This window comes from Mesocricetus auratus, unplaced genomic scaffold (assembly GCF_017639785.1).
Source record: "Mesocricetus auratus isolate SY011 unplaced genomic scaffold, BCM_Maur_2.0 Super-Scaffold_100007, whole genome shotgun sequence".
Classification (NCBI taxonomy): Eukaryota; Metazoa; Chordata; class Mammalia; order Rodentia; family Cricetidae; genus Mesocricetus; species Mesocricetus auratus.
In genome coordinates, this window is record NW_024429191.1 from 98,066,499 (window position 1) to 98,089,450 (window position 22,952).

Below are 22,952 nucleotides of genomic sequence, written 5' to 3' on the forward strand. Positions count from 1 at the left end.
AGGGTTTCTCTGTGTAACAGCCCTGGCTGTCCTGGAACTCTCTTTGTACACCAGGCTGGCCTTGAACTCTCAGAGATCAACCTGCCTCTGCCTCTGCCTCTGCCTCTGCCTCTGCCTCCTGAGTGTTGGGATTAAAGGCACCTGGCTCTATCCTGACTTTTTAATGAGTCTTAGTCTACTGTGACCACTGCTCTACTGGAGCATATCTTAAATATACCTAAATAACCACTCAGGTTCTGAGTATGTATTCTGTGGCTCTGGATGACTCTTCAGGTTCTCCTCTTCCTGGAGTAGTGACTGTTGATCTCCCTAAGTCAAGGGACTTAATGGGACTCAGATGTTTGCTAGTGAATTGTTCAGTGTAGGCTCAAAAAAAAAAGTCTTTTCAATGTTAGTATGGATATGTACACAATGCTGTATATTTAGGTCAGAGGATAACACATAGGAATTGGTTCCCTCTACTGTATAAGTTCCAGAGATAGAACTCAGGTTTGGTTTCTCTGTGTAGCCCTGGTTGTCCTGGGACTTGTTCCGTAGACCAGACTGGTCTCTAATTCAGAGGTCAGCCTGCCTCTGCCTACTGAATGCTGCTGGGATTAAAGTGTACACTACCAGCCCCATCAGTGTAAGCTTTTAAAACTTGACTTTTGGGTGATGGAGAGATGGCTTAGCAGTTACTGGCTGCTCTCACAGAAGATCTAGATTTGGTTCCTACCACCCATACACACATTGTACGTACACACAGACTCAAAAATAAGAACAAATTTTAGGTCCAGACGTGGTGGTGCACATCTTTAATTCCAGAATTTGGGTGGTAGAGGCAGATGGTGATCTCTGTGAGTTGAAGGCCAGCCTGGTCTATAAGTTTACAGGCCAGACAATGGAACCCTTTCTCAAACAAAAACAAAAACAAATCTTAAAATAGAACAACAAAACTTGGGAGGTGGCTAGAGAAATGGCTCAGCAGTTACGAGCACTTGCTGCTCTTGCAGAGGACCCAGTTTCTGTTCCAGCACCCACAAATGACTATAATTCCAGTTCCAAGGGAACCATTCCCCTCTTCTGGACTATGGGCACCAGGCATGCACACACATATATATATATATACACACAAACATATATACCTGCAAAAGATCCTTACATGTAAGATGAAAGTAAATCCTCAAACAAGCAAAACCAGAAAGCCTTGGGACTTGATAAATGCTATAGAACAAGACAGAAATGTTAGAGGCAATTTATCCTTGATTCTCTAATTACCTCTGGTTTGAGGGGATCTGGGGAGTCAAATCCATGGCCTTATACATGTGTTAAGTGCTCTGCCTTTGATCTTCACACTCAGTCAAACCTACCTCCCTTGAAACAGGGTCTCATTTTATAGACCAGGATGGCCCCAAACTTGGGATTTGCCTGCCTGTGCCTCTCCTGTTCGGATAATGATTTGGGCTGCCATGCCACCTATTCCTGTTTTGGTTGATGACGGACTCCCCAAAGTGGCTTTTGTTTTTGTGCTATGTGTTTTAAAGCTAAATATGGCAGATACATAGACAATCTGGGTACATACACGTGTACATTCATTCATTCATTCATTCATTCATTCATTCATTCATTCGAGACAGGGATTCTCGGTGTAGCTTTGTAGACCAGGCTGGCCTCAAACTCAAAGACATCTGCCTGCCTCTGCCTCCTGAGTGCTGGGATTAAAGGTATGTGCCAGCACTGCTTAGCTTCACATACAGTTTCTTTAAGTAAAAGTGTGTATCAGTTTATAGAACTTGGAAATCATTGGTTTGTTAAAGGAACAAGGCAGACCTGCTGTTTGTTGGTCTTGTCTTGCTGCTAGACAGATGGACCTGATCTTCCCTGTATTCCTGCCAGTATTGCTTGTTTTTGCTTCTCCCACAGATCATGTGTGACTCTGGCTCTGGTCTGACCTAGATTCATGTCTTCGTGTCTTGGGCTAGGAATAGAGTGTGGTGGTCATTGTTTATTTGCTTATTCATTCTGGTGATTGTCCTTGCAGAGAATGGCAACCTGGAGCGTATCCTTCTCCCAAACCAGGCCTTTCCCAGTTCTCCGTACCGTCCTGACTGCACCAGCCTGAGCTTAGTGACTGAGTAGCTCAACAGCTTTTACGTCTTCCCTTCCCATCCCATGTTTCTAATAGAATACTGTCAAGCTAGATAAAAAAAAATTTAGTTTTTAGTTTGTTTCTTAAAGAAGTTTTCAGTGTGCATTTTCTTTCTTCCCTTGTTTTGGAGACAGGGTCTCTATGTAGCCCTGGCTGTTCTGGAACTCTCTAGTGCAAGGCTGGTCTTGAACTCAGATCTGGGGTAAGTTACCATATCCAGGTTTCTTTATTTCTTAAAGATGTATTTTTTTAAGTAACTGTGTGTGTGTGTGTGTGTGTGTGTGTGTGTGTGTGTGTGTGTGTGTGTGTGTGTGTGTGTGTGACATGTGAGTGGCCCAGGAAGACCAGAGGTGTCATTTAGTAACTGAGATGATTGTTCTTTAGCTGGTACAGCATGTGTCTGGCTGTTATTTTGATAGATTTCCTGAAAGCCAGTCTTCCCAGTCTTGGAATTGGTTTGACTAGGTCCACCTTCATCTCTGATTAGTCTTGCACTTTGCCTGAGGAGCAGCCCAGGTTGCTCATTTACATTCTAGTGTCTTGATTCCCAGAGAAGTTCTCAAAGCCCATGCCTCAGGCAGTATCTTTTGTTTTTGGACTAAATTAATTTATCTAAAGCAGTGAGGGTTGTTGGTTTGACTTAGAAATTTTTTCATTTTTTGTTTTTTACTTGAGTTCTGAGGGTTGGAGCAGATGTACGTTACGAATTTGGAGACTGCCTTGAGCTGCTGTTGGTAAGCACTCAAAGTTAGAAAACATAACTTGGAAAGATGACTGCATTGCAAGTGATGTAGAGGGTCCTTTAGCATGCACCAGGTCAGACACTGAATGAACGGCCTTCAGCTGACCTGTGATTAGGATTAAAGGCTAGTTTTTGGAGTTTTGTGAAGAAATTATTCCTAAGAGGTTCAGACACTTGTTAAACTGAATTGGTGAGATGCTGATATTCCAAGTCTCTTTTGTGCCCTGTTGCACTCACTCGTTCTGTACTTTCATGCTTTTGTGATGGCCACTGGGCTGGGATCTGGACGAATCTGTACCAATGTTACACTCCCAGCCCCGTCCAGCTGGTAGTCTTTTAAAGGATCAAACTGCACTTGAAAATATTATGTGTAATACTGGTTGCAAAGAACCTTGAAAAATCCCTGCAGTAGACGGGGATGGTAGGGGTGCCCTTTTGTGAAAGGGCTCTGTAAGCAAAAGCTCAGGGAAACACTAACCTAGGCCACTCTGGGTAGAAAGAAAAGTTTAGGGCTGGAGAGATGACTCTTAAACAAGAGTACTGACTGACTGACTGCTCTTCCAGATGTTCCGAGTTCAATCCCATCAACCACATGGTGGCTCACAACCATCTATAGTGGGATCTGATACCCTCTTCTTGCATAAAGGTATACATACCGTTAGAGGACTCATATACATAAAATTAAAAAATTTTTTTAAGGTTAAAAAAGAAAAGTTTATTTGGGGGAACAAACTCCTGGGTTATCCCAGAGGGTAGACTGTAGCAACTTGTGGGAAAGGCCTTGCCAGTTTTTTGTTTTTTGTTTTTGTTTTTTGGAAACAGGGTTTCTCTGTATTGTGTTGGAGGCTGTCCTGGAACTCGCTCTGTAGACCAGGCTGGCCTCGAACTCAAAGAGATCTGCCTGCCTCTGCCTCCCAAGTGCTGGCATGAAAGGCGTGTGCCACGTTCCCCCAGCTAGCCTTGCCAGTTTTATGGAGACAGATATGTATGTGGGGGTGCTTGATCCAGGAAACCTGGGGGCCAGCATGGGGGTTTTGATCTGTTGTAGACTTGTTTGGGTTAGTCCTGAACTAGATGCCCTTTGCTGTAGGAGGCAGATAAGGGAAGTAATGGCTTGTAATTGTTGAGGAATGCTGAATTTATGTTTTTGTTTACCTGATAGTAATCCTGTTTACCCTGTAAGAATCCAGCCTCAGTTTAGCCCAGACTATCATTTAGGACTTGGTCAGTGGCACTGCTGTTTTGGGGACCTGCTTTGGACCTAACAGATTGGAATTGGGTTTTAAATAGTAGAGGCCCTGTTGGAGATAAAATGTTGTGTCCTTCCTGTGTCAGCATTCATTATTTGTTTTGAGTTTTTGAGACAGGATCTCCCACTGTAGCCTACCTAGGCTGATCTCAAACTGGTATCAGTTCTCATCTGCCTTTGGAGTACTGGAATTACAGGTGCGTGGCACCACACCCAGTATTTACTTTTAAACATCCGTTGTGATCTGCTGTACATGAATTTCTGTCTGTTGTACATGATGTGAATCATTCTGCACACACATACACACACACACACACACACACACACACACACACACACACACAGATTTGATTCTTATCACCCATATGGTGACTAACAACCTGGAACTGAAATTCCAGGGAATCTGACACCCTATCTCATCCTGAATGAACATAGTGCAGGCAAGCAAAATATTCACACATGTAATCAGAATTTTTCTGTGTCCCAGCAGCCGCTTCATAATAACCACACTGAACCTTAATATTAATTATAAATGCTCAGCCAAAAGCTCAGGCTTGTTACTAGCTACCTCTTACAACTTAACCCATTTCTGTAAATCTATGTGTTGCCCCGTGAGGCTTGTGACTTTTATCTTTACCCCATTTTGTATGTCCTACTTGTTCTCCCTCTGACTGGTGAATCCTGGCTCTCCCTTCCTCATCCCATCTCTCAGTTTGGCTCTCCCACCTGACTTTATGTTGTTCAGCTATTGGCCAGTCAGCTTATTTATTAAACCAATCATAGTGATCTATATTCACACAGTTTATAGAAGGATTATTCCACAGCACATACATATAAAGTAGAAATTAAAGTAAATATTAAAAAGAAAAGATTCTTTGGAGTCCTCATAGAATAGAGACTTTGGTCTTTTTAAAAGAAAAAAAGCTCTAGATTTATTTATTTTATGAATATTTTGCTTGCGTGTATGTCTGTGAGCCACGCCGTGTGGGTACTGGAAACAAAATCCAAGTCTGCAAGAGCAACAATCAAAATCAACCATGAGCCATCTCTCCAGCTTTGGGTGGTTTGTATTTTTGTTTGTTGTTGTTGTTTTTCGAGACAGAGTTTCTTTGTGTAGCCCTAGCTGTTCTGGAACTCACTCTGTAGACCATGCTGGCTTGGAACTCAGAGATCTGACTGCCTCTGTCTCCCAAGTGCTGGGATTAAAGGTGTGTGCCACCACTACTCAGCTGGTTTTGGATTTTCAGTTGTGTTTCCTCTTTAGCCTATTTATGGGCCGTGAAGCTGTTAAAATATTTGCTATTTTTATAAGTTTGCATTTACTACTTTTCTGTTACAATGATAAAATACCATGACCAAGGCAGTTTGTAGAAGGAAGGGTTTATTTGGACTTAGTTCCAGAGGGATTATGATAGTTCATCATTATTGTGGGCATGGTGGAGAAGCATGGCAGCTGGTGCAGAGAGAGATAGAGAGGAGGAGGGAGAGAGATCGTGCGTACCAACCACATTGTTTTAATTAATAATAGTAGATGTAGTTTTCTCCCTCATCTGCCTCCCAAGGAGAGTTTGAAGAAATCATAAAGGAGGAAAATGTACTTGACAGTCTTCATCTGCATTTCTGGCTAAGTTAGAGTAAATGGATTAAATGGGGTTTTTTTGTTTTGTTTTTTACGAGACAGGGTTTCTCTGTATTGTTTTGGAGGCTGTCGGTCCAGCCTGGCCTCCAACTCACAGAGATCCGCCTGCCTCTGCCTCCCGAGTGCTGGGATTAAAGGCGTGCACCACCACTGCCCGGCTGGATTAAATGTAATAGTGTGAGCAGATTAAGATTTTCTGTTTGACTCCTATGTTTTTCCTATGATAAGAAATCAAGATCTGTTTTTAAAAATTTGTGTTTGGTGTCTGGTGGAATTTTAAGAAATGGAATCAGTTTGGGCTAGCAGGATGGCTCATTGGATAGAGCTGGTTATCACAAAGCCTGAGTTCAGTCCTCAAAACCTACATAGTAGGAGAGAACCAACTCTCGTACACCATGGTGGGCACTTCTTTACCTAAATAAATAAAAATGCCACTTCCCCCATAAATTAGCTTAGTCCAATGAGCTGATTGATCACTGTGGAGGTTAAATCCTTTCTTTGTATGAATTAATATTGTACATTAGGATCTGAAGTTTTAAACAATTTAAGAGTGTGTGTCAATGGTGCAAGCTCCAGGGGTCGTTTTGTTTTATTTTGTTTTGTTTGTTTTTGTGAAAGAGGATTGCTAAATTTGCTACCCAGGCCTGTCTCAGACAGGAAGAGAATTCTAGTTCCTCATTTTGACTGGGTTGATAATATTGTTTCTTTTGGATTTAAGGTGAATGGAAAATTATTCTTATCTTGTGGGAGATGAGGGATAGCCTGGCTTACTGTGTTCCCCCTGTAGATTTTCTGTACTAAGCAAACCAGCTCCTCTGTAGAATTTGTTCATGAGGCTAAAGTTGGCATGTAGTAGGAACAGTTGAATCTAACAAGACTGAGGAAAATGAAGCTCCAGTTCCTGTTAATACATAAAAGGGTAAGTGATGAACTCCCTTTTAGAATGTGTGTGTGTGTGTGTGTGTGTGTGTGTGTGTGTGTGTGTGTGTGTGTGTGTGTGTGTGTGTGTGTGTGTGACTATCGGAAGGGATTGAACCCAGGTCCTCATAGATCCCAGGCAAATATTTTACCAGCTGAACCATTTTAGCTCTAGAATGGAATTGTTTTGTTTTTGGAGACAGTTTTCTCTGTGTAGCCCTGGCTGTCCTGGAACTTACTCTGTAGACCAGGCTGGCCTCAGGCTGAGAGATCTGTTGCCTTTGCCTCTGCCTCTGCCTCTGCCTCCTGAGTGCTGGGACTAAAGGTGTACACCACTATGCCCGGCTTGAAATGTCTTTTTTTGTTTTTGTTTTTAATGTTTTTTGAGCAGTTACAGGTTCAGTGTGTTAAGGGTAAAGAGATTTCCTTTAATAATCCTTGCCCAGTGACTAAGGATCGTATAAACTATGAGTCAAGTCAAGGTTTTGCTTAACACCACCAGGCAGCATCTGAACACTTTTGTCCAGAAGTGTGTGAACTTCTGCTCCTAGCAGCCATGTTGGGCTCTGAGACGTGATGGCCAATAAAGGGCAGGAGTTACCAGCTTGCTTCTTTGCTTGCTTCTCTTCTGTGAGAGTGAACAAAGGTACTGGTAAGTATGCTGGGAGCATTTATTGCCTGTCAGTAACAATGGAAATACCAGTTAGTGGTCTAGGACAGCTGCTTAATGAACTTACTCCTTTCTGTATAATTATCTAATTTGCCTCTAACAAATGAGGATATTTTAGAGCAGTTCTATGAGAAGTGGTACTGTGTTAGATACAATACTTGTAAGGATCCCACTGGAAACCTACAAGCCTGGTGGACTTAAGAAAAGTAGACACTGTGTGGGCTATATGTGATTCCACACTCCCTGCACCTTGTGATCCAGAGGGTTAGACTACACAAGGATGCTCTTCTCACTAAGTGGGGCAGTTGGAGGCTATAATTAACTCCTCTCCAGTGCAGGTCAAAATGGCTGCCAGGGGATTTGAAGCTTAGATTTTTCAGGACCTTTGCTTTTGGAATTTGGACAAGGCATTGTAGACCTGTACAAGATACAAAGACAAGTCACCTAGGAAGGGCAGGATGAATAACATCCTAAGGGAGGCATGTTCTTGCAGCCTTGCTGTTTCTTTCTTCCAGGTTTTCTCCTTAGTCCTAGTCCTTTGGTAGCCTATGGGTTCATCTTCATCCTACCTACCCACTTCTCTTCGAATAGATTTTAAGTTGGGAAGCTTTCTTTAAAATCTATTTATTCAAAAATTTATTTTTTATTATTAGTAGTATTTATTTGCCTATTTATTTGAGATTAAGTACTATTCTGTAACTCAGATCATCTTGGAACATCTTATAGTTCACGCTGGCCTTGGATTCTTGGTAGTCCTGCCTCAGCTTTCCAATATTGAGATTACAAGTGTGTGAAGCTGTGTAGCTATGCCTGATTGGTTTTGATTCTTTTGAAACCGAGTCTCACTATGTAGCCCTGACTGTGACCCTCCTTCCTGCCTCAGCCTCCAAGAAAGAATTGTTTTGCTTCTTTTGAGACAGGGTCTCACTGTGTAGTTTTGGCTGGCCTAAAACTTGCTATGTAGACCGGGCTAGCCTGGAATTCACAGATAATCCATCTGACTCTGCCTTCCATGTGCTACTATTAAAGGAATACACCACCACACCCAGAAAAGGATATTATTTAATTTAATTTTAATGTGTATGAGTGAGTGTCTTGTTTGCATGTATGTCTGTGCATATATGTGTCTGGTACCCATGGAGATCAGAAGATAGCATCAGGTTCCCTTGGAACTAGAGTTAGATAGTTGTGAGCTGCTATGTGGGTTTTGGGAACTGAGCCTAGGTCCTCAACAAGAGCAGTAAGTGCTCTTAACCATTGAGTCATCTCTCCAAGCCCCAAAAGGATGTTTTTAAATAGAAATTTGTTGTTGTTTTGTTGGATGTTTGTTTGTTTGAAACAGGGTTGTTGTTTTTTTAATGTAGTCCTTGCATTTGCTGTGTAGACCAGACTGGCCTCAAACTCACAGAGAAAATTCTAGGGTATATTTTTTGGTGAACTCATGTATGTTCTCGCTGGGTTTGCTTCTTAGCTCTCTGTTTCCTGGCTGGGGGTGGTGCATGCATTTACCTTTTATGGTTATAGCCATGTTGGAGGGAGAAAAGATGCTGTAAACTGTAGCTCAGAGTGCTTTGCTTCATCAGCCATGACATCTTTCTCTTCTTTTCATTTCTGGTACTTTAGCCAGCATTGTAGTTTGCATTTCCCTGCTGACTATAACTTTGAAGCTCTTTTCATGTGCTTATTAGCCACTCCACTGACATTTTTTAGTGCAAACATGATGTGAAGTGTTGGGAATGAGGTGTATCTAGGTGGGCTTGTGGCATTTGTCACCATAGGTGCCTGAGTATGGTGGAGGACAATCTTGTTATCAAGAGTCCTGATGATGAACTCCTTTACCCAAAATGAAACGTGTAAAAACTCTTTGCTGCTTTGTAATTAAACTTTGTTAGTGATTAGAAAAAAACACCCCTAGGCATTATACTCATTTTGCTTAGACTCCTACAGGTTAAAAAAAAAAGTAACACTTTGTCAAGTATATCACTTCAGAGTTAATGTGTGTACACCCTAAAATGCAGGCAGTGTGATTTTCAGGGCTAGGGAAAAGGACACCATTGTGTTTTGTTTGTTTTGAAAGTAATTATTGCTGTGTGTCTGTGAGTGTGCATATTTTTCACAGAATGTGTGGGGATCAGAGGACAATTTTCCCTGGGTTTTAGGGTCCAAATTCAGATGATCAGGCCCACACAGCAGACATCTACCTGCTAAGCTGTCCTGACTTGGTTGGTTGCTATTTTAATTAAGCATTCTTTGAAGTATACTTTATATAGAACAGAACAAACCTAGTTTGAGGGAGCTTTTCAAAGAGTTTAGTTGGTGCTCATACACCCTGGCAGTGTCATCCCAGTCTGGAGAACAGGGCATCAGCTTTACCCTCAGAATTGCAGGCATCACAGTGCCTGCTGTGTTTTCCTACATCAGGTGTATGATTTTCAGGATCTCATCAAATGCAATCAGGTGAAACAAACTCGTGTTGACTTACTTTGCATGATGCTTTTGAGATGCATCTGTGTTACTTGCATGAGTGGTTTTCCTTTGCACTCAGTTAGTGGTATTCTGTTGCATGGGAGAACCGTTTGTGGGTCCATTCTCTTTTTGCTCGATGTCTGTGCCATGATGCCATCAGCTCCTACCTGCTCCACTTGTTCTCATGTTGCCCTTTTTTGTTTTTTTGTTTTTTTCTTACTTGGTTGAAGCTAGAGCATCATACATGCTAGACACACACTATCACTGAGCTAGTCCTTACCTGTTTAATAGTTTTTATTTTGAAATGGGGTCTCACTCTATTGCCCAGGCAGGCCTTGAGCTTGTGATACTTGTCTCTGCTTTCTGAGTAGCTGGCATTACAGGCCTGTGTCACCATTGAGCCAGGGTTTCCAACAGCAGATTGTCAGACAGAACAGTGGGTGTAGAGCTCAAAATTGTTGAGACAAAATTGGTTGTGTAAAGAAACTCAGAAACTCAGGTAAGCCACTCAAACTGCTCATCACAGGCCACTGGGACACTGCACCAGGTCATGAAAGTCTTTGGAATCAGGGTTCACTGGTAGGTGTGCACAGAAGCAAGTCCACCTGTGGAAATGTACTGCCCATTAATGTTTCATTCATTTGTTCTGTGTGGATGCTCTAACTAAGGGCCACTAACATTACCAAGTTTCAGTGTTTATTTAATTCCCAAGAGGGCACTGACACAATTGGCAGTGGAAGTACTTATGGACTCTTTGGAAGTTTCCTTTTTCTTTTTTCTTACAAACTCCTTTAACCTAGAAAGGGGAATTTTTCTCTTTAAAATTTTACCCATTTTGAGTTTATTTGATACAGGGCTCATGTAGCTAAGGCTGACTTTGGTCCTCCTGCTTTCACACCTGAAGTGCTGGAGTTGCAGGTGTGTACCATGACATCAGCTTTAGAATTGAAATTTAAGAAAGTGTTTTAAGTTAAAAAAAAAGCACTGGCCTGCTCTCGCAGTGGACCCAGATTCAATTCCCTCATGGTGGCCTGCAACTATCTGTAACTCCTGTTCTAGGTGATCTGATGCCCTCTTCTGGCCTCCATGGATACCAGGCACTCACACAGTATACAGACATACATGCAGGCAGAACACTCATTCACGAGAGAGAGAGAGAGAGAGAGAGAGAGGGGGGGGGAGAGAGAGAGAGAGAGAGCGAGCGAGCTGTTTTAGAGGAATCTGCACTCATGAGACCCAAAGATCATGGGTGTCAGTATGTAAGAGGTAAGGGGAAAGAAAGGATTTGGTCTCAAACTTGAAATGTGCCGTGGGAAATAGTTACCACTGGAGTTGTTTGAGGAAGTTCATTTGCCCCTTTACTGTAGGGGTGATGGGATGGTTGCAAGAAATCTGTTGTAAGTACTGTGTTTTGTTTGTTTTTCAAGACAGGGTTTCTCTGCATAGCCCTGGCTGTCCTGGTACTGGCTCTGTAGATCAGGCTGGCCTCAAACTCACAGAGAACCACCTGCCTCTGCTTCCTGAGTGCTGGGATTAAAGGTGTGTGCCACCCCCACTCCCCATTGAAAGTAATGTTTTGGAAAACAGTTTAATAAATCAGTTGAACACTTGTCTTATATAAAGAGACATCTGTAATTTTAAGCTGTTTTTCTACTTAAAAGACTGTTTAAATATGATTGATTTTCATGGGGCTGTATGTTGGTATAAAGGTCTGGTTTATTTATTTTTTTTAAGATTTTATTATTTATTACATATACAATGTTCTGTCTACACGCCAGAAGAGGACACCAGATTGAATTGTAGATGGTTGTGAGCCACCATGTGGTTGCTGGGAATTGAACTCAGGACCTCTGGAAGAGCAGTCAGTGCTCTTAACCACTGAGCCATCTCTCCAGCCCCTAAAGGTCTGGTTTATACCTAAAAGACATGTTAGTGAAGCTTTAGGTCTGTCAGTTCAATGCTCCAGACTGACCTCAAACTCAAAGATCCACCTGCCTCTGCCTCTGCCTCTGCCTCCTGAGAGTTGGGGTTAAAGGTGTGTGCCACCACTGCCTGGCCATTATACTGGTCTGAATACCATCTCTCAGTGTGTGTCTGTCTCTCACACTCTGTCCCTCTCTTCTGTCTATTTGGGGTGAAGGGCAGGTCTCACGAAACCCGGTTTGCCCTAGAGCTTTCTGTTTAGCTAGAGTTGGTCTTGAACTTTTACTCCTCCCTCCCAAGTGCTGGTTCACAGGTGTGTACCATTATGCCTGGGTAGAGTCATAGGAAATACCCTACTTGTGGTTTAACTCATGAAAGGACTTAGATTTTTAAGTGGGAAGCACCTACATCCTCACCTGCAGTTCCTGTGGGGAGGCTCAGGCTTCTGGTGAACAGCAGCCATAAACTGACCACCAGTCTTTGTTTTACAGGTGCACTTTCAGGTTTCCAAGCACAAATATCAAGATAACATTCACAGCCCTATCCAATGAGAAAAGAGAGAAGCAAGAAGCACCAGGGTCGCCAGTTAAGCCTGTGCAGCCACACATCTCACCGCTGACCATCAACATTCCAGACACTATGGCCCACCTCATCAGCCCCCTTCCCTCTCCCACGGGAACTATCAGGTATAGTAGAGGCTGAAGGGGGCACATTCACAGGTCTTTTAGTCACCTAGGTGAACCTCAGTGACCCTGTCTATTTTCACTGCAACTGGCTGTCAGGGGTTTGCTCAAAGTTTCTGTGTTGCACATTGGTAGGTGTGGGTTCCTGTTTTGTTTGTGTCCCTTTGAGTTTGTTTTACCAGACCATTTCTGGTATTGGAATTGCTCTTTGGAGTCTGGTAAGCACACTAGTGGTTACATAACTGAAGGCAATTACACTCTAACCAAATCTCCTGAGTTATCCAGAGATAAGGGCTAGGGTCCCATGATCCCCTTCACCATCCATAACTGATGGCTAAGAGGGTTTGCCTTGCACAGATTCCCATGTAAGTTTATGAGATGACATTGGTTGCTGTGTGTTGAGGTTGACATATTACTGCCCTTAGCTCTGTCTTCCAGCTTATTTGCTGAACTTTAGAGGGAATAGTAAAAAAGACTCATTTCTGGCTGAGCTATCATTTGTTGGTGGCAGAGAAGAGCATTGAGGGAAACTGGGGGCAGTACAGGGTGGAGATGGTGTGTTTGGGGTCTCTGACCTTGATGACTAAGTCTGGAGAGCACGCTCCTTCCTTCTTATTCATTGTAGAACTGACAGATTATCTAGTTATATTTCTTCCAAAACTTCTCGAAGACTGAGAGTGACTGAGTCTCTAGGTACCAGACTCGAAGCTGAAATTTAAACTTCTAAGGGGCCGGGAGAGATGGCTCAGCCTTTAAGAGCACTTTCTGCTCTTACAGAGGACCCAGTTCAGTTCCCAGCACAGCATGGCAGCTCACAAACCTCTAAATCCAGTTCCAGGAAATCCAACACCCTCTTCTGGCCTCCACAGGCACTAGGCATACATGTGGTACATGTATACATAGGTAAACACTTCAAACTTGTAACATAAATCTTTTAAAAAATACTAAGTTTGGGGAATGAGAAAGGTCTCAGAAGTTAAGAGCATTTGTCTGCTTTTCCAGAGGATCCTGGTTCAAGTCTCAGCATCCACATGGCAGCTCACAACTGTGTATAACTCCAACTCCAACTCCAGAGGATCTAACACCCTCACATAGGCATACATACAGGCAAAACATGGATGCACATAAAATTTACAGAAAATTAAGTTCCTGTTGGCTGTGATGGTTTGTTTTCTCTGGTAGACTAAATGGGACACTGTCTTCTCACAGTTTGCCTTGACAGTTACATTCCCTCACATACTGTTAACTTGAAGCAATCTTAAATACCACAAAGAAGTCTTTTTATAATTTATTTAACTTTATTTTACATGCATTGGTGTGAAGGTGTCAGATCCCCTGGAACTGGAGTTACAGAAAGTTGTGAGTTGCTGTAGGCTGCTGGGAATTGAACCCAGTCCTCTGGAAGAGCAGCCAGTGCTCTTTAAGCAATGAACCATCTCTCCAGCCTCCTGCAAAGAATTCTTAGGAATACATTTTTTTCTTAGGAAATGCTGGTTGTTTTTTCTTTTCTTTTTTTTTGAGACAGGGTTTCTTCTTGTAACACTGACTGTCCTAGAACTAGCTCTGTAGACCAGGTTGGCCTTGAACTGAAAGAAATCGACCTGCCTTTGCCTCCTGAGTGCTGGGATTAAAGGTATTTGCCACCACTGCCCAGCTTCCCTCCTCCCAGTTTAGCTAGACATGGTAGCACATTCTTACAATTTCAGTACTTCAGAAACTAAAGTCAGAAATTGCTGCATGTTTAAGATCAACTTGCAGTACAGAATGAGGGTCTGTCTCAAAATAAGTGGTGCTAGAGAAATGTAACTCCAGTTCTAGGAGATCCAACACCATATCCTGGCCTCTTTAAGCACCCACATAGCATACATGCAGGCAAAACATTCTAATAAATAAATAAATAAATCTTAGAAAAAGAAATGTTTGTTTCCCCTGATCTCAGATCATATTGAAGAACAATACTATGTTTGCTTTAAAGTAGACTTTTCTTCCCTCTTTCACAGTGCTGCAAACTCCTGTCCATCCAGTCCCCGGGGAGCAGGATCTTCAGGGTACAAAATGGGCCGTGTGATACCATCTGACCTCAATTTAATGGCTGACAATTCACAGCCAGAAAATGAAAAGGAAGCTTCAGGTGGAGACAGCCCAAAGGTAAATGTCTGTAGTCTTGTACTTGGGCCTGGGGAATATTAGGTAGACATTGATCACTTGTGTGACAAGTCCTTTTAGTAATACTATGTTGTTTTAGTTCAGCTTCTCCGTTGCTGTGATAAAACACTGACCAAAAGCAACGTGGGGGAGGAAAGGGTTTGTCTTATGCTTCCCTATAATGGTGCATTACTGAGGAAAGTCAGGACAGGAATCCAGAAGCAGGTACTGAAGCAGACACTGTGAGAGGAATGTGGCTTACTGGCTTTCTTTGTATGCTTATACAGTCCAGAATCACCTGCCCAGGTATGGCCCCTTTCACATCAATGATTAATCAAGAAAATGCACCACAGATATTTCTATAGGCTACTCTGATGGAGGCAATTCCTCAATTGAGGTTGCCTCTTCCCCACTGATCCTAGTTTATATCAAGTGGACAAAAGTTAACCAGCATACCACATGAGTGAAGTAGGCATCTATATGGATTTAATTCTGGTGTAACTCTGAATGTGTCATGGTTTGTAGTGCATTTTCTAAATCCTTCAACTCATGTGAGGACCCCAGGGCAACGTAGACTCAGTGCTGGTAGCTGAATATATAAAATTGTTAGTAACACAGAAAGGCTGTTGTTTTTGTAGTCTGTACATATTGTTACTTCCATTATGTTTTTGTAATATGTGACATGTTCACAAAGAACACAACAGAGCCATGGACTGAGCAGGTCATGGCTGTGTACTTTGTACATACAGAGGCATTCTTAGGTGGTGGATTGAAACATCACAGTAGAAAGTTGGTGACTATATATTGCCAGAACTAACAGTGGTCTTTGTGACTTAGGAGTTGTAGACTAAGGGCCATGCAGGAGGTGCTGGGTACTGTCTATATTGATGCTCACTTAGCAAAATTTGTTCCACCCATTTGGGTATTTTATGTATTAAATTATTTAAAAATAAAAATACTTTAATGCTCAGTATGATGCTGTATGCCTTTAATTTCAGCACTTGGGAGGGAGAGGCAGGAGGATCTCTGAGTTCAAGACCATTCTAGTCTACATAGAAAGTTTCAGGCCATTGGAGGTACATAGTGAGTCATTATTTCTAAAAACACAAAAACAACATTTTTAAGGCCAATGAAATAGTTTAGCAGATAAAGGCGCTTGTCACCTAACCTGAAGGTCTGAGTTTGATTCCTGGGACCCACATAGTAGAAGAGAACTGACTCCCAAAACAATGCAAACATCCTTAGAGACCTAAGAAAAAGCCCTAGGAAATACATTGACCATGTGAGCAGGGATGGAGGCTTCAACCTCTTGAGTCAGCGACATGGTGTAAGGGCAGCTGTTCAGCTACATCTCAGACTCTATCAGTTTCTTGTTATCCCTGGTTCTTTTCCTGGAACCTAGGAATGTGCTCTGGTGGGTGCTTAGCCAGAGCCTTTTGTGGCCTAAGTGATACCAAAATAAGGTTAGCCATTTAAAGTGGTCGGTGGGAGTTTTCTGGATTCTGGCATAGGTTGGATGATTAAGGTTTTCCATTTGGAGAATTAACAAACAAACCTGAACCATCAGTTTAGAGGACAAAGCTGTCTTCTCTTTCATCGGCTCTGTTCCTTTATGCCTTCTGAGTTCACCCTTAGCCCTAAGTGCATCTCTAGGGAGATAGTATTTTGGTTTGGTTTTTTTGAGACAGGGTTTCTACATGGCTGTTATGGAACTTGATTTGTAGACCAGGCTGGCCTCAAACTCACTGAGATCCGCCTGCTTCTGCCTCACAAGTGCTGGAATTAAAGGTGTGAGCCACCACCACCTGGCTCTTGTTTTGGTCTTTGAGATAGGGTTGTATCCTTTAGGCTGACTTTAAATTCACTATGTAGCACAATAATGGTTTCTTTTAAAGCTATGGAAAATCTAAAAATGAAAGTCAGGGTTGGGGAAAGAGTCTGGAGAAGTAGCTCAGCAGTTAAGAATACCAGTTGCTCTTCCAGCCAACATGGGTTCAAATCCTGACATCCACATAGTGACTAACACGCTGTTCTAAGTGGGATCTAACTTTCTTCTGTCCTACATGTTACTTCGTGCACGTGGTACATGGATATACATGCAGGTAAAAGACCCACATTAAATAAGTAAATAAAAACATATACTTTATGTATGAGCAGTGTGCATCCTTGCAGTGCTAGTGATCAAGCCCAGGCCTTATATTGAATATGCTCTGAATAAGTGTATCATTTGAATATAAGCTTTTGCAGATTGCTTCCTTTTTTTTTTTTTTTAAGATTTCTTTATTCTTCGTGAGTGTACACCTGTATGACAGAAGAGGGCACCATATCTCACTACAGATGGTTGTGAGCCACCGTGTGGTTGCTGGTAATTGAACCTAGATCCCCTGGGAGAGCAGCAAGTGCTCTTAACCTCTGAGCCATCTCTCCAGCCCACGTTTGCTTCTTTTAATTTGTACTGTTTTGCTATTTCCCAGTGCTGGTATGCATTTTCTAGAAGTTCATACAGGAGCTGGGAACTCTGTTTTTAGAGGCTTATGTCGTTACATGTGGGATTTTGATACATTAGAAAACCTGTCCGGGCGGTGGTGGCAAACGCCTTTAATCCCAGCACTCGGGAAGGCAGAGGCAGGCGGATCTCTGTGAGTTCGAGGCCAGGCTGGACCGACAGCCTCCAAAACAATACAGAGAAACCCTGTCTCGTAAAACAAAAAGAAAATGAAAAGAAAAGAAAACCTAGGAGCTGTCAGTAGCTAGAACAAGCAGTGACTCTGTATTTGACTCCTTCAGAGGCATGTTTTCATATGTAGACCCTTGGAAGTAAATAAACATTTGAACAGTTCTGCCGCAAGTGTTCTTGTGACTTGTTATGTGTGAAGATCCCCATCAACCCATCGATTGGGCTGTTGCTTGCTCTGCATCACACCTAGACATGCCAGTTCCTCTCCATGTCACAGGGTGCTTCATGCTACATATTACTCTGGGTTTCACTGAAGTCCAGTGGCTTTGATCAGTTTTGTTTTAGATTTGTTTTTTATATATACAGTGTTCTGCCTGCATGCCAGGAGAGGGCACCAGATCTTATTACAGATAGTTGTAAACCACCTTGTGGGTACTGGGAATTGAACTCAGGACCTCTGGAAGGGCAGCCAGTACTCTTAATCTCTGAGCCATCTTTCCAGTCTGACTTCGATCAGTTTTAGTTTTTTGTTCCTGTCATTTAGATTTTCTCCTATGTGGTGCCCACTCCCTCCTCACCACCTCAAACTCACAAAGATCCACCTGCTTCTGCTTCCTTGGTACTGGGAATAAAGGCTTGTGCCACCACGCCTGGCTCCTTATGTGATTTTTAACCTTTCTATATTTTTCAGTTTTCCACTTAGTTTTCTCAATTATATTACTTTTAAAATTGTTGCCAGGTGATGGTGATACACACCTATCATCCCAGCACTTGGGAGACAGAGGCAGTCAGATCTCTGAGTTTGAGGCCAGCCAGGTCTGCAGAGTGAATTCCAGGACAGCTATGGTGGTTTCAGAGAAACCCTGTCTCGGAAAACAACAACAAAACAACACCTTTGCCAGAATGTCTAAAAGAATACTTTTGAATCTTAGATGCTTTTTTTTTTCTAACACAGGATGACTCAAAGCCACCTTACTCCTATGCACAGTTGATAGTACAAGCAATTACAATGGCTCCTGATAAACAGCTCACCCTAAACGGAATTTATACACACATCACTAAAAACTATCCATACTACAGGACTGCAGACAAGGGCTGGCAGGTAAGTCCACTTCAGCTTGCTCTCATCCTGTGTGTTGAAGCTGCTGCTTGTCCAGAAAGGATGTTGAAATACTGCTTTTTTTTGTATACCCAAGAAGTCACTAGAGGAGGGAATCTCCCACTGAGAAAGCTCTGGGCCTGATAGTGCCCTTTTCTTGTGTGCAGAAGGAGTAGCAGTTGTGAAGAAAACTGAAACTGATGCTTTTGTTATCTGGGACGCATAAAGCATGGAGTATTTTCAACTGAAGTCCATTCTTTTCTTTCATATTCATCCATCCACCTCTACTTCAGGAAATACAGGAACTTTCCATTTCACAGAGACAGGCTTTTAAATTGTTTTACCAGGGTCATCCTAACTTTCTTCTTAAAATGTAGGTTTTTTTTTTTTTTTTTTTTTTTTGGTTTTTCGAGACAGGGTTTCTCTGTGGCTTTGGAGGCTGTCCTGGAACTCACTCTGTAGACCAGGCTGGCCTCGAACTCACAGAGATCCGCCTGCCTCTGCCTCCCGAGTGCTGGGATTAAAGGCGTGCGCCACCAACGCCCGGCTAAAATGTAGTTTTTATACGTGTCCTGTATATAGTACAGAGATAAACAGTTGCAGAGTTCTCCCCATCTCAGGAACCAGCACCTCCAACCTCTTCAGTGCTGCTCTTCTGGGGCTGGGGATCCCTGGAAGGTTTTGTTGTTGTTTGTTTAGGTTTTGATTTTTGGTTCATTTATTTGTTTTTTGAGAAAGGGCCTCATTATGTAGACCAGGCTAGCCTTGAACTCACAGAGATCTGCCTAGCCCTGTCTCACACGTGCAGGGGCGAAAGGTGTGCACCACCTCCCTGTAAGTCTTAAATCATACTCCGCATAGGCTTTTCTCTGTGTATCAATTCTATGTTGCTATTTACTGGATGTGTAGAAAACTTACAAAAACGAGGTGATTTGGGAAAGGGTAAGTTTGGAATGCAGAATGTTAAACAAGCAAACAGAACAATAAAAGAGATGTATTGTGAATTTTTTAAATTCAAAAAATAACCAAGAATGACAGCAGCATTATTTTAAGGCTTTGGTTTGATGAGTAAAAGGTAATGTTTTTTAAATGTTCAGTGGAGGCTATAATGTGGGTGTGGGGGGCTGGTTTATTGAAAGGTAAAAAAAAAACACTTTAAAAATTACTCTGTTGTAGAAGACTGTTAGTCAGCCTGGCTTTGAATTCACAGAGGTATTTCTGCCTTTGCCTCCTGGGTGTTAGGATTAAAGGTGGGTACTACCATCTAAAGACCCTTCTTACTTGCAGATGTACAGACACGTTAAAACTAGATCCTTGCATTGAATTTTTAGGGATCTTTAATCATCGAAGGTGAAAAGTAAGACCTTCATCTCCCTGCCTTCCTTTCCTGGTGTACACAAGCTGTGCTAATCCCCAGGAAGCCTCTGGATTTGGAGAACATTACCATATTCTCTTCTGTGTCAAGGGCCTTAACATAGAACATGTTAAATTCCAGCTGTATTGACTATCTTTTAATCTGTAAGAATAGGCTGTGGGCTCAAGATGTTGCTCACCAATAGAATAATTGACCAGCTTGTCCTAGGTTTGATCCTCAGCACTTTCCTGCCCCCCACAGATTGAAGTTGTCCTTCAAACACTGATTGATGATCTTTAAAAGTCACAAGGGATACTGACTTTATCCACTCTGCTCAGGTGACCATGGGAAACCATGGAGTACAGTCAGTGTGAGCATTTCTGAAAGCTTGAGTAAGACTGCAGTGTGGTTGGTTATGTCTGTGTGTTTCTGACTTATATATCCCTGAGGGGTCTCTGAGCCACGAGGTTTTCTTGCAGAAGAGCCTGGAAGGGCAAAGCCAGCTTGTGCTGTAAGATGGGTATCTGGGACGCGACCCTGGTCTCTGATTCTTGCTGGGAACTTTGAGTGACTTCACAACCGCTAAAGGCCGGGAAGCAAAATGTGACTACAAGAACACCCATCACTATTGAATTGCTGAATAACTCTTATTTTTACTCAGACATGTTCTTCTCTGTACAGATCAAGGTTCATAAAGATGACTGCGCCTCTCACCTCAGTGTGGCTGCTCCAGGAATGTTTCATGCCTCCTGGCTCCAGATAATTTAGTGGGAGAGGAATTGCCTGCTCCGGAATCTGTTTTAGCTCATGGGCACGCGTTTTTAACTTGCTCCTGTCCTTGGCTTTGGGATACTGACATTCATTTGATCTCTCTCTGCTTTGAGAGCCCAGCTGCCTTTCTAAAGTCTATCACTTAAATCTCCGTATGTCAGACATTACTTATTCTGACATTTCCTTGATGGGAGGGGAGACCTCTCAATGTCTGCTTAAGAAAATTGGGTTTCCAGGGCTGGAGAAATAAATCACTTGTTTAAAAAACATCAGCAGCCACAACTTGTGTACAAGGATTTGAGTTCCATCCGCAGAATCCGCTTAAAAATCTAGGTGCTAGCCGGGCGCCTTTAATCCCAGCACTCGGGAGGCAGAGGCAGGCGAATCTCTGTGAGTTTGAGGCCAGGCTGGACCAACAGCCTCAAACAATACAGAGAAACCCTGTCTTGTAAAAACCAAAAAAAAAAAAAAAAAAATCTAGGTGCTAGGGAGGTGAGTACTGGCATCTCCCTTGGACTTATTGGCCAGGCAGCCTGGCCTATTTGGCAAACTTTAGGCCTGTCAGACCCTGTCTCAAAAAATATCAGCGTGTTTGTCTCCTGAGGAATGAACTGCAAGGCTGTTTTCTGTCAATACACATAGACACACAGGCACAGAGGTGGGTTTCCACTTGAGTCCTGTTCTAGCATTGTGTTGGGAGGATGTGAGTGTTCCCCTCTCATCTTAAAAGCCCTGTGTCCAGAGGATTGCCTTTCAGTATAATTTGTAGAATATTACAGGATCTGCTCATTGACATAGCATTTCTGTTAATTTACATAGGAAACAAGGACAATTTGAGCGATTGTATAGAAAGAATATGTCTCTTTTGTTTGTGTTTTGTGTCATAGTACCTCCCCTCCTCATCCCTTGCCTATTAAATCTTGCTAGGTTAGTTTCAAACTTGTGATACTCCTGCCTCAGCCTCCTAAATAGCTGGGGTTACAAATGCACTCTCATGCCCGCTTCCAAAATAATTACTTATAATTTTATCTGGCCTGGAGGGATGTTTACTGTACCTATAAAAAAAAGTATGAGGCCAGAGCTAGTTTGGGGTTCCCTTCGGAATGGAACTCACTGAGTGGTGAGCTCAGGCACTAATCTGGGATGGCAGCCTCCTAGGCAGGCTCAGAGCTGAGCATTGCTTGTTTTTAGATGTTCTTTATATGTAGCATTGAAGAAAGACAAAGAGTTAATTTTAAGATTACACTGATTTATAGGTCACCTGAGTTTATCAGTTATGGTTTTCATACTTATAAGAGCAGATCTTAGGCTTGACCACCTAAAATTATAAGGAGAATGGGTGCTTTCCTGTTTGTCTCTGAACTAAGTATGTTGTTACTTCTTCCTACGTGTAGAGTGTTGGCTAGGAAGTTACAAGTGACCATTTATGAATTTGACCTCGTACTATATGCAGATTCTCTGGACGAGGGTGATTAGGAAGGAGACTTAGACTAGGTGGACTTGATAAATATTCAGACTGAAAGTAGCAGTTCCCTGGTCCCAAGCACTCCATGAGTGGGAGCTGAGGAGCAACTTTCTGGGCTCATGGTGGATGGAGAACCTAATTACTGCTTCCATTTTCCCACTATGCTAATAACATGCAGACTAAGTTGTTCCCATGAGCTAGTGTAGCTGGAGTCTGTGGAATGGGTGTCCTCTATACTGTGACTTTGTGCTCTGAGTGTAGGAGTCTTCAGTAAAGGGAGCTGCTTATCCACAGGCAGCTGCAAGGATTTCCCTTTTCTGGTAGTTTTTTTTTTTTTAGTTGACTGGCTTTTATCTGTTGTCAGATTTCAGAATGATTCATATTTTGGAATATTTGCCTGTGCATACTACAATATCTTGAGGGAAAGAACCAACTTAAACATGATACTCATGTATCATTTTTTTTTCTTGTTCAGAGTCTGAAGGTGTTTTTATGCAATGTTTCTAGTGTGCCCGTGTTTGATGGCAGTTTGGCACATGAGGGCAAGTGTAGATTTTCTACTGGAGCATCATGTTGTCCTCAGTGTTTTGGATTTGGGTTTTTGTTTTGTTTGGGTTTATTTTTGGGGTTTTTGAGACAGGGTTTTTCTGTGTAGTCTTGGCTCTCCTGGAACTCACTCTGTAGGCCAGGCTGGCTTTGAACTCATAGAGATCTGCTTGCCTCTGCCTCTTGATTTCTGGGATAAAACTGTGTGCTGCCACTGCCCGGTGATTTGGGGTTTTTGTATTAGGTGTGTTGAGCCTGTGTCATCTTTGTCTGGGTTGCTTCTCTTAACATACAGCCTTTGACTCTGCCTCTCCTCCAAACCTGAAAGGTCTGAATGCAGCTGGTGAAGGTTTGCCTTCTGTGTATGATGGGCACCAAGAACAGTCCCCTTTGATTTTCTGGAATTGGAAGAAAGGTTGGTTGTCAGCAATACCTGATAACAAAACATCACAGCACATATCTTGGCTTGTTGCAGTA

At 42.5% G+C, this 22,952-nt stretch overlaps 1 protein-coding gene across 2 annotated transcripts in view; it reads left to right on the plus strand.

The window, feature by feature from the left end:
- Positions 1 to 22,952, plus strand: part of Foxk2 (forkhead box K2) — a 46,712-nt gene that overhangs the window by 12,905 nt on the left and 10,855 nt on the right. For both annotated transcript variants that reach the window (XM_040750222.1, XM_040750223.1), the window contains exons 2-4: positions 12,227 to 12,421; positions 14,419 to 14,566; positions 18,196 to 18,342. In XM_040750222.1, coding sequence (XP_040606156.1) covers positions 12,227 to 12,421; positions 14,419 to 14,566; positions 18,196 to 18,342 — 490 coding nt within the window. The remainder of the gene's footprint in view (positions 1 to 12,226; positions 12,422 to 14,418; positions 14,567 to 18,195; positions 18,343 to 22,952) is intronic.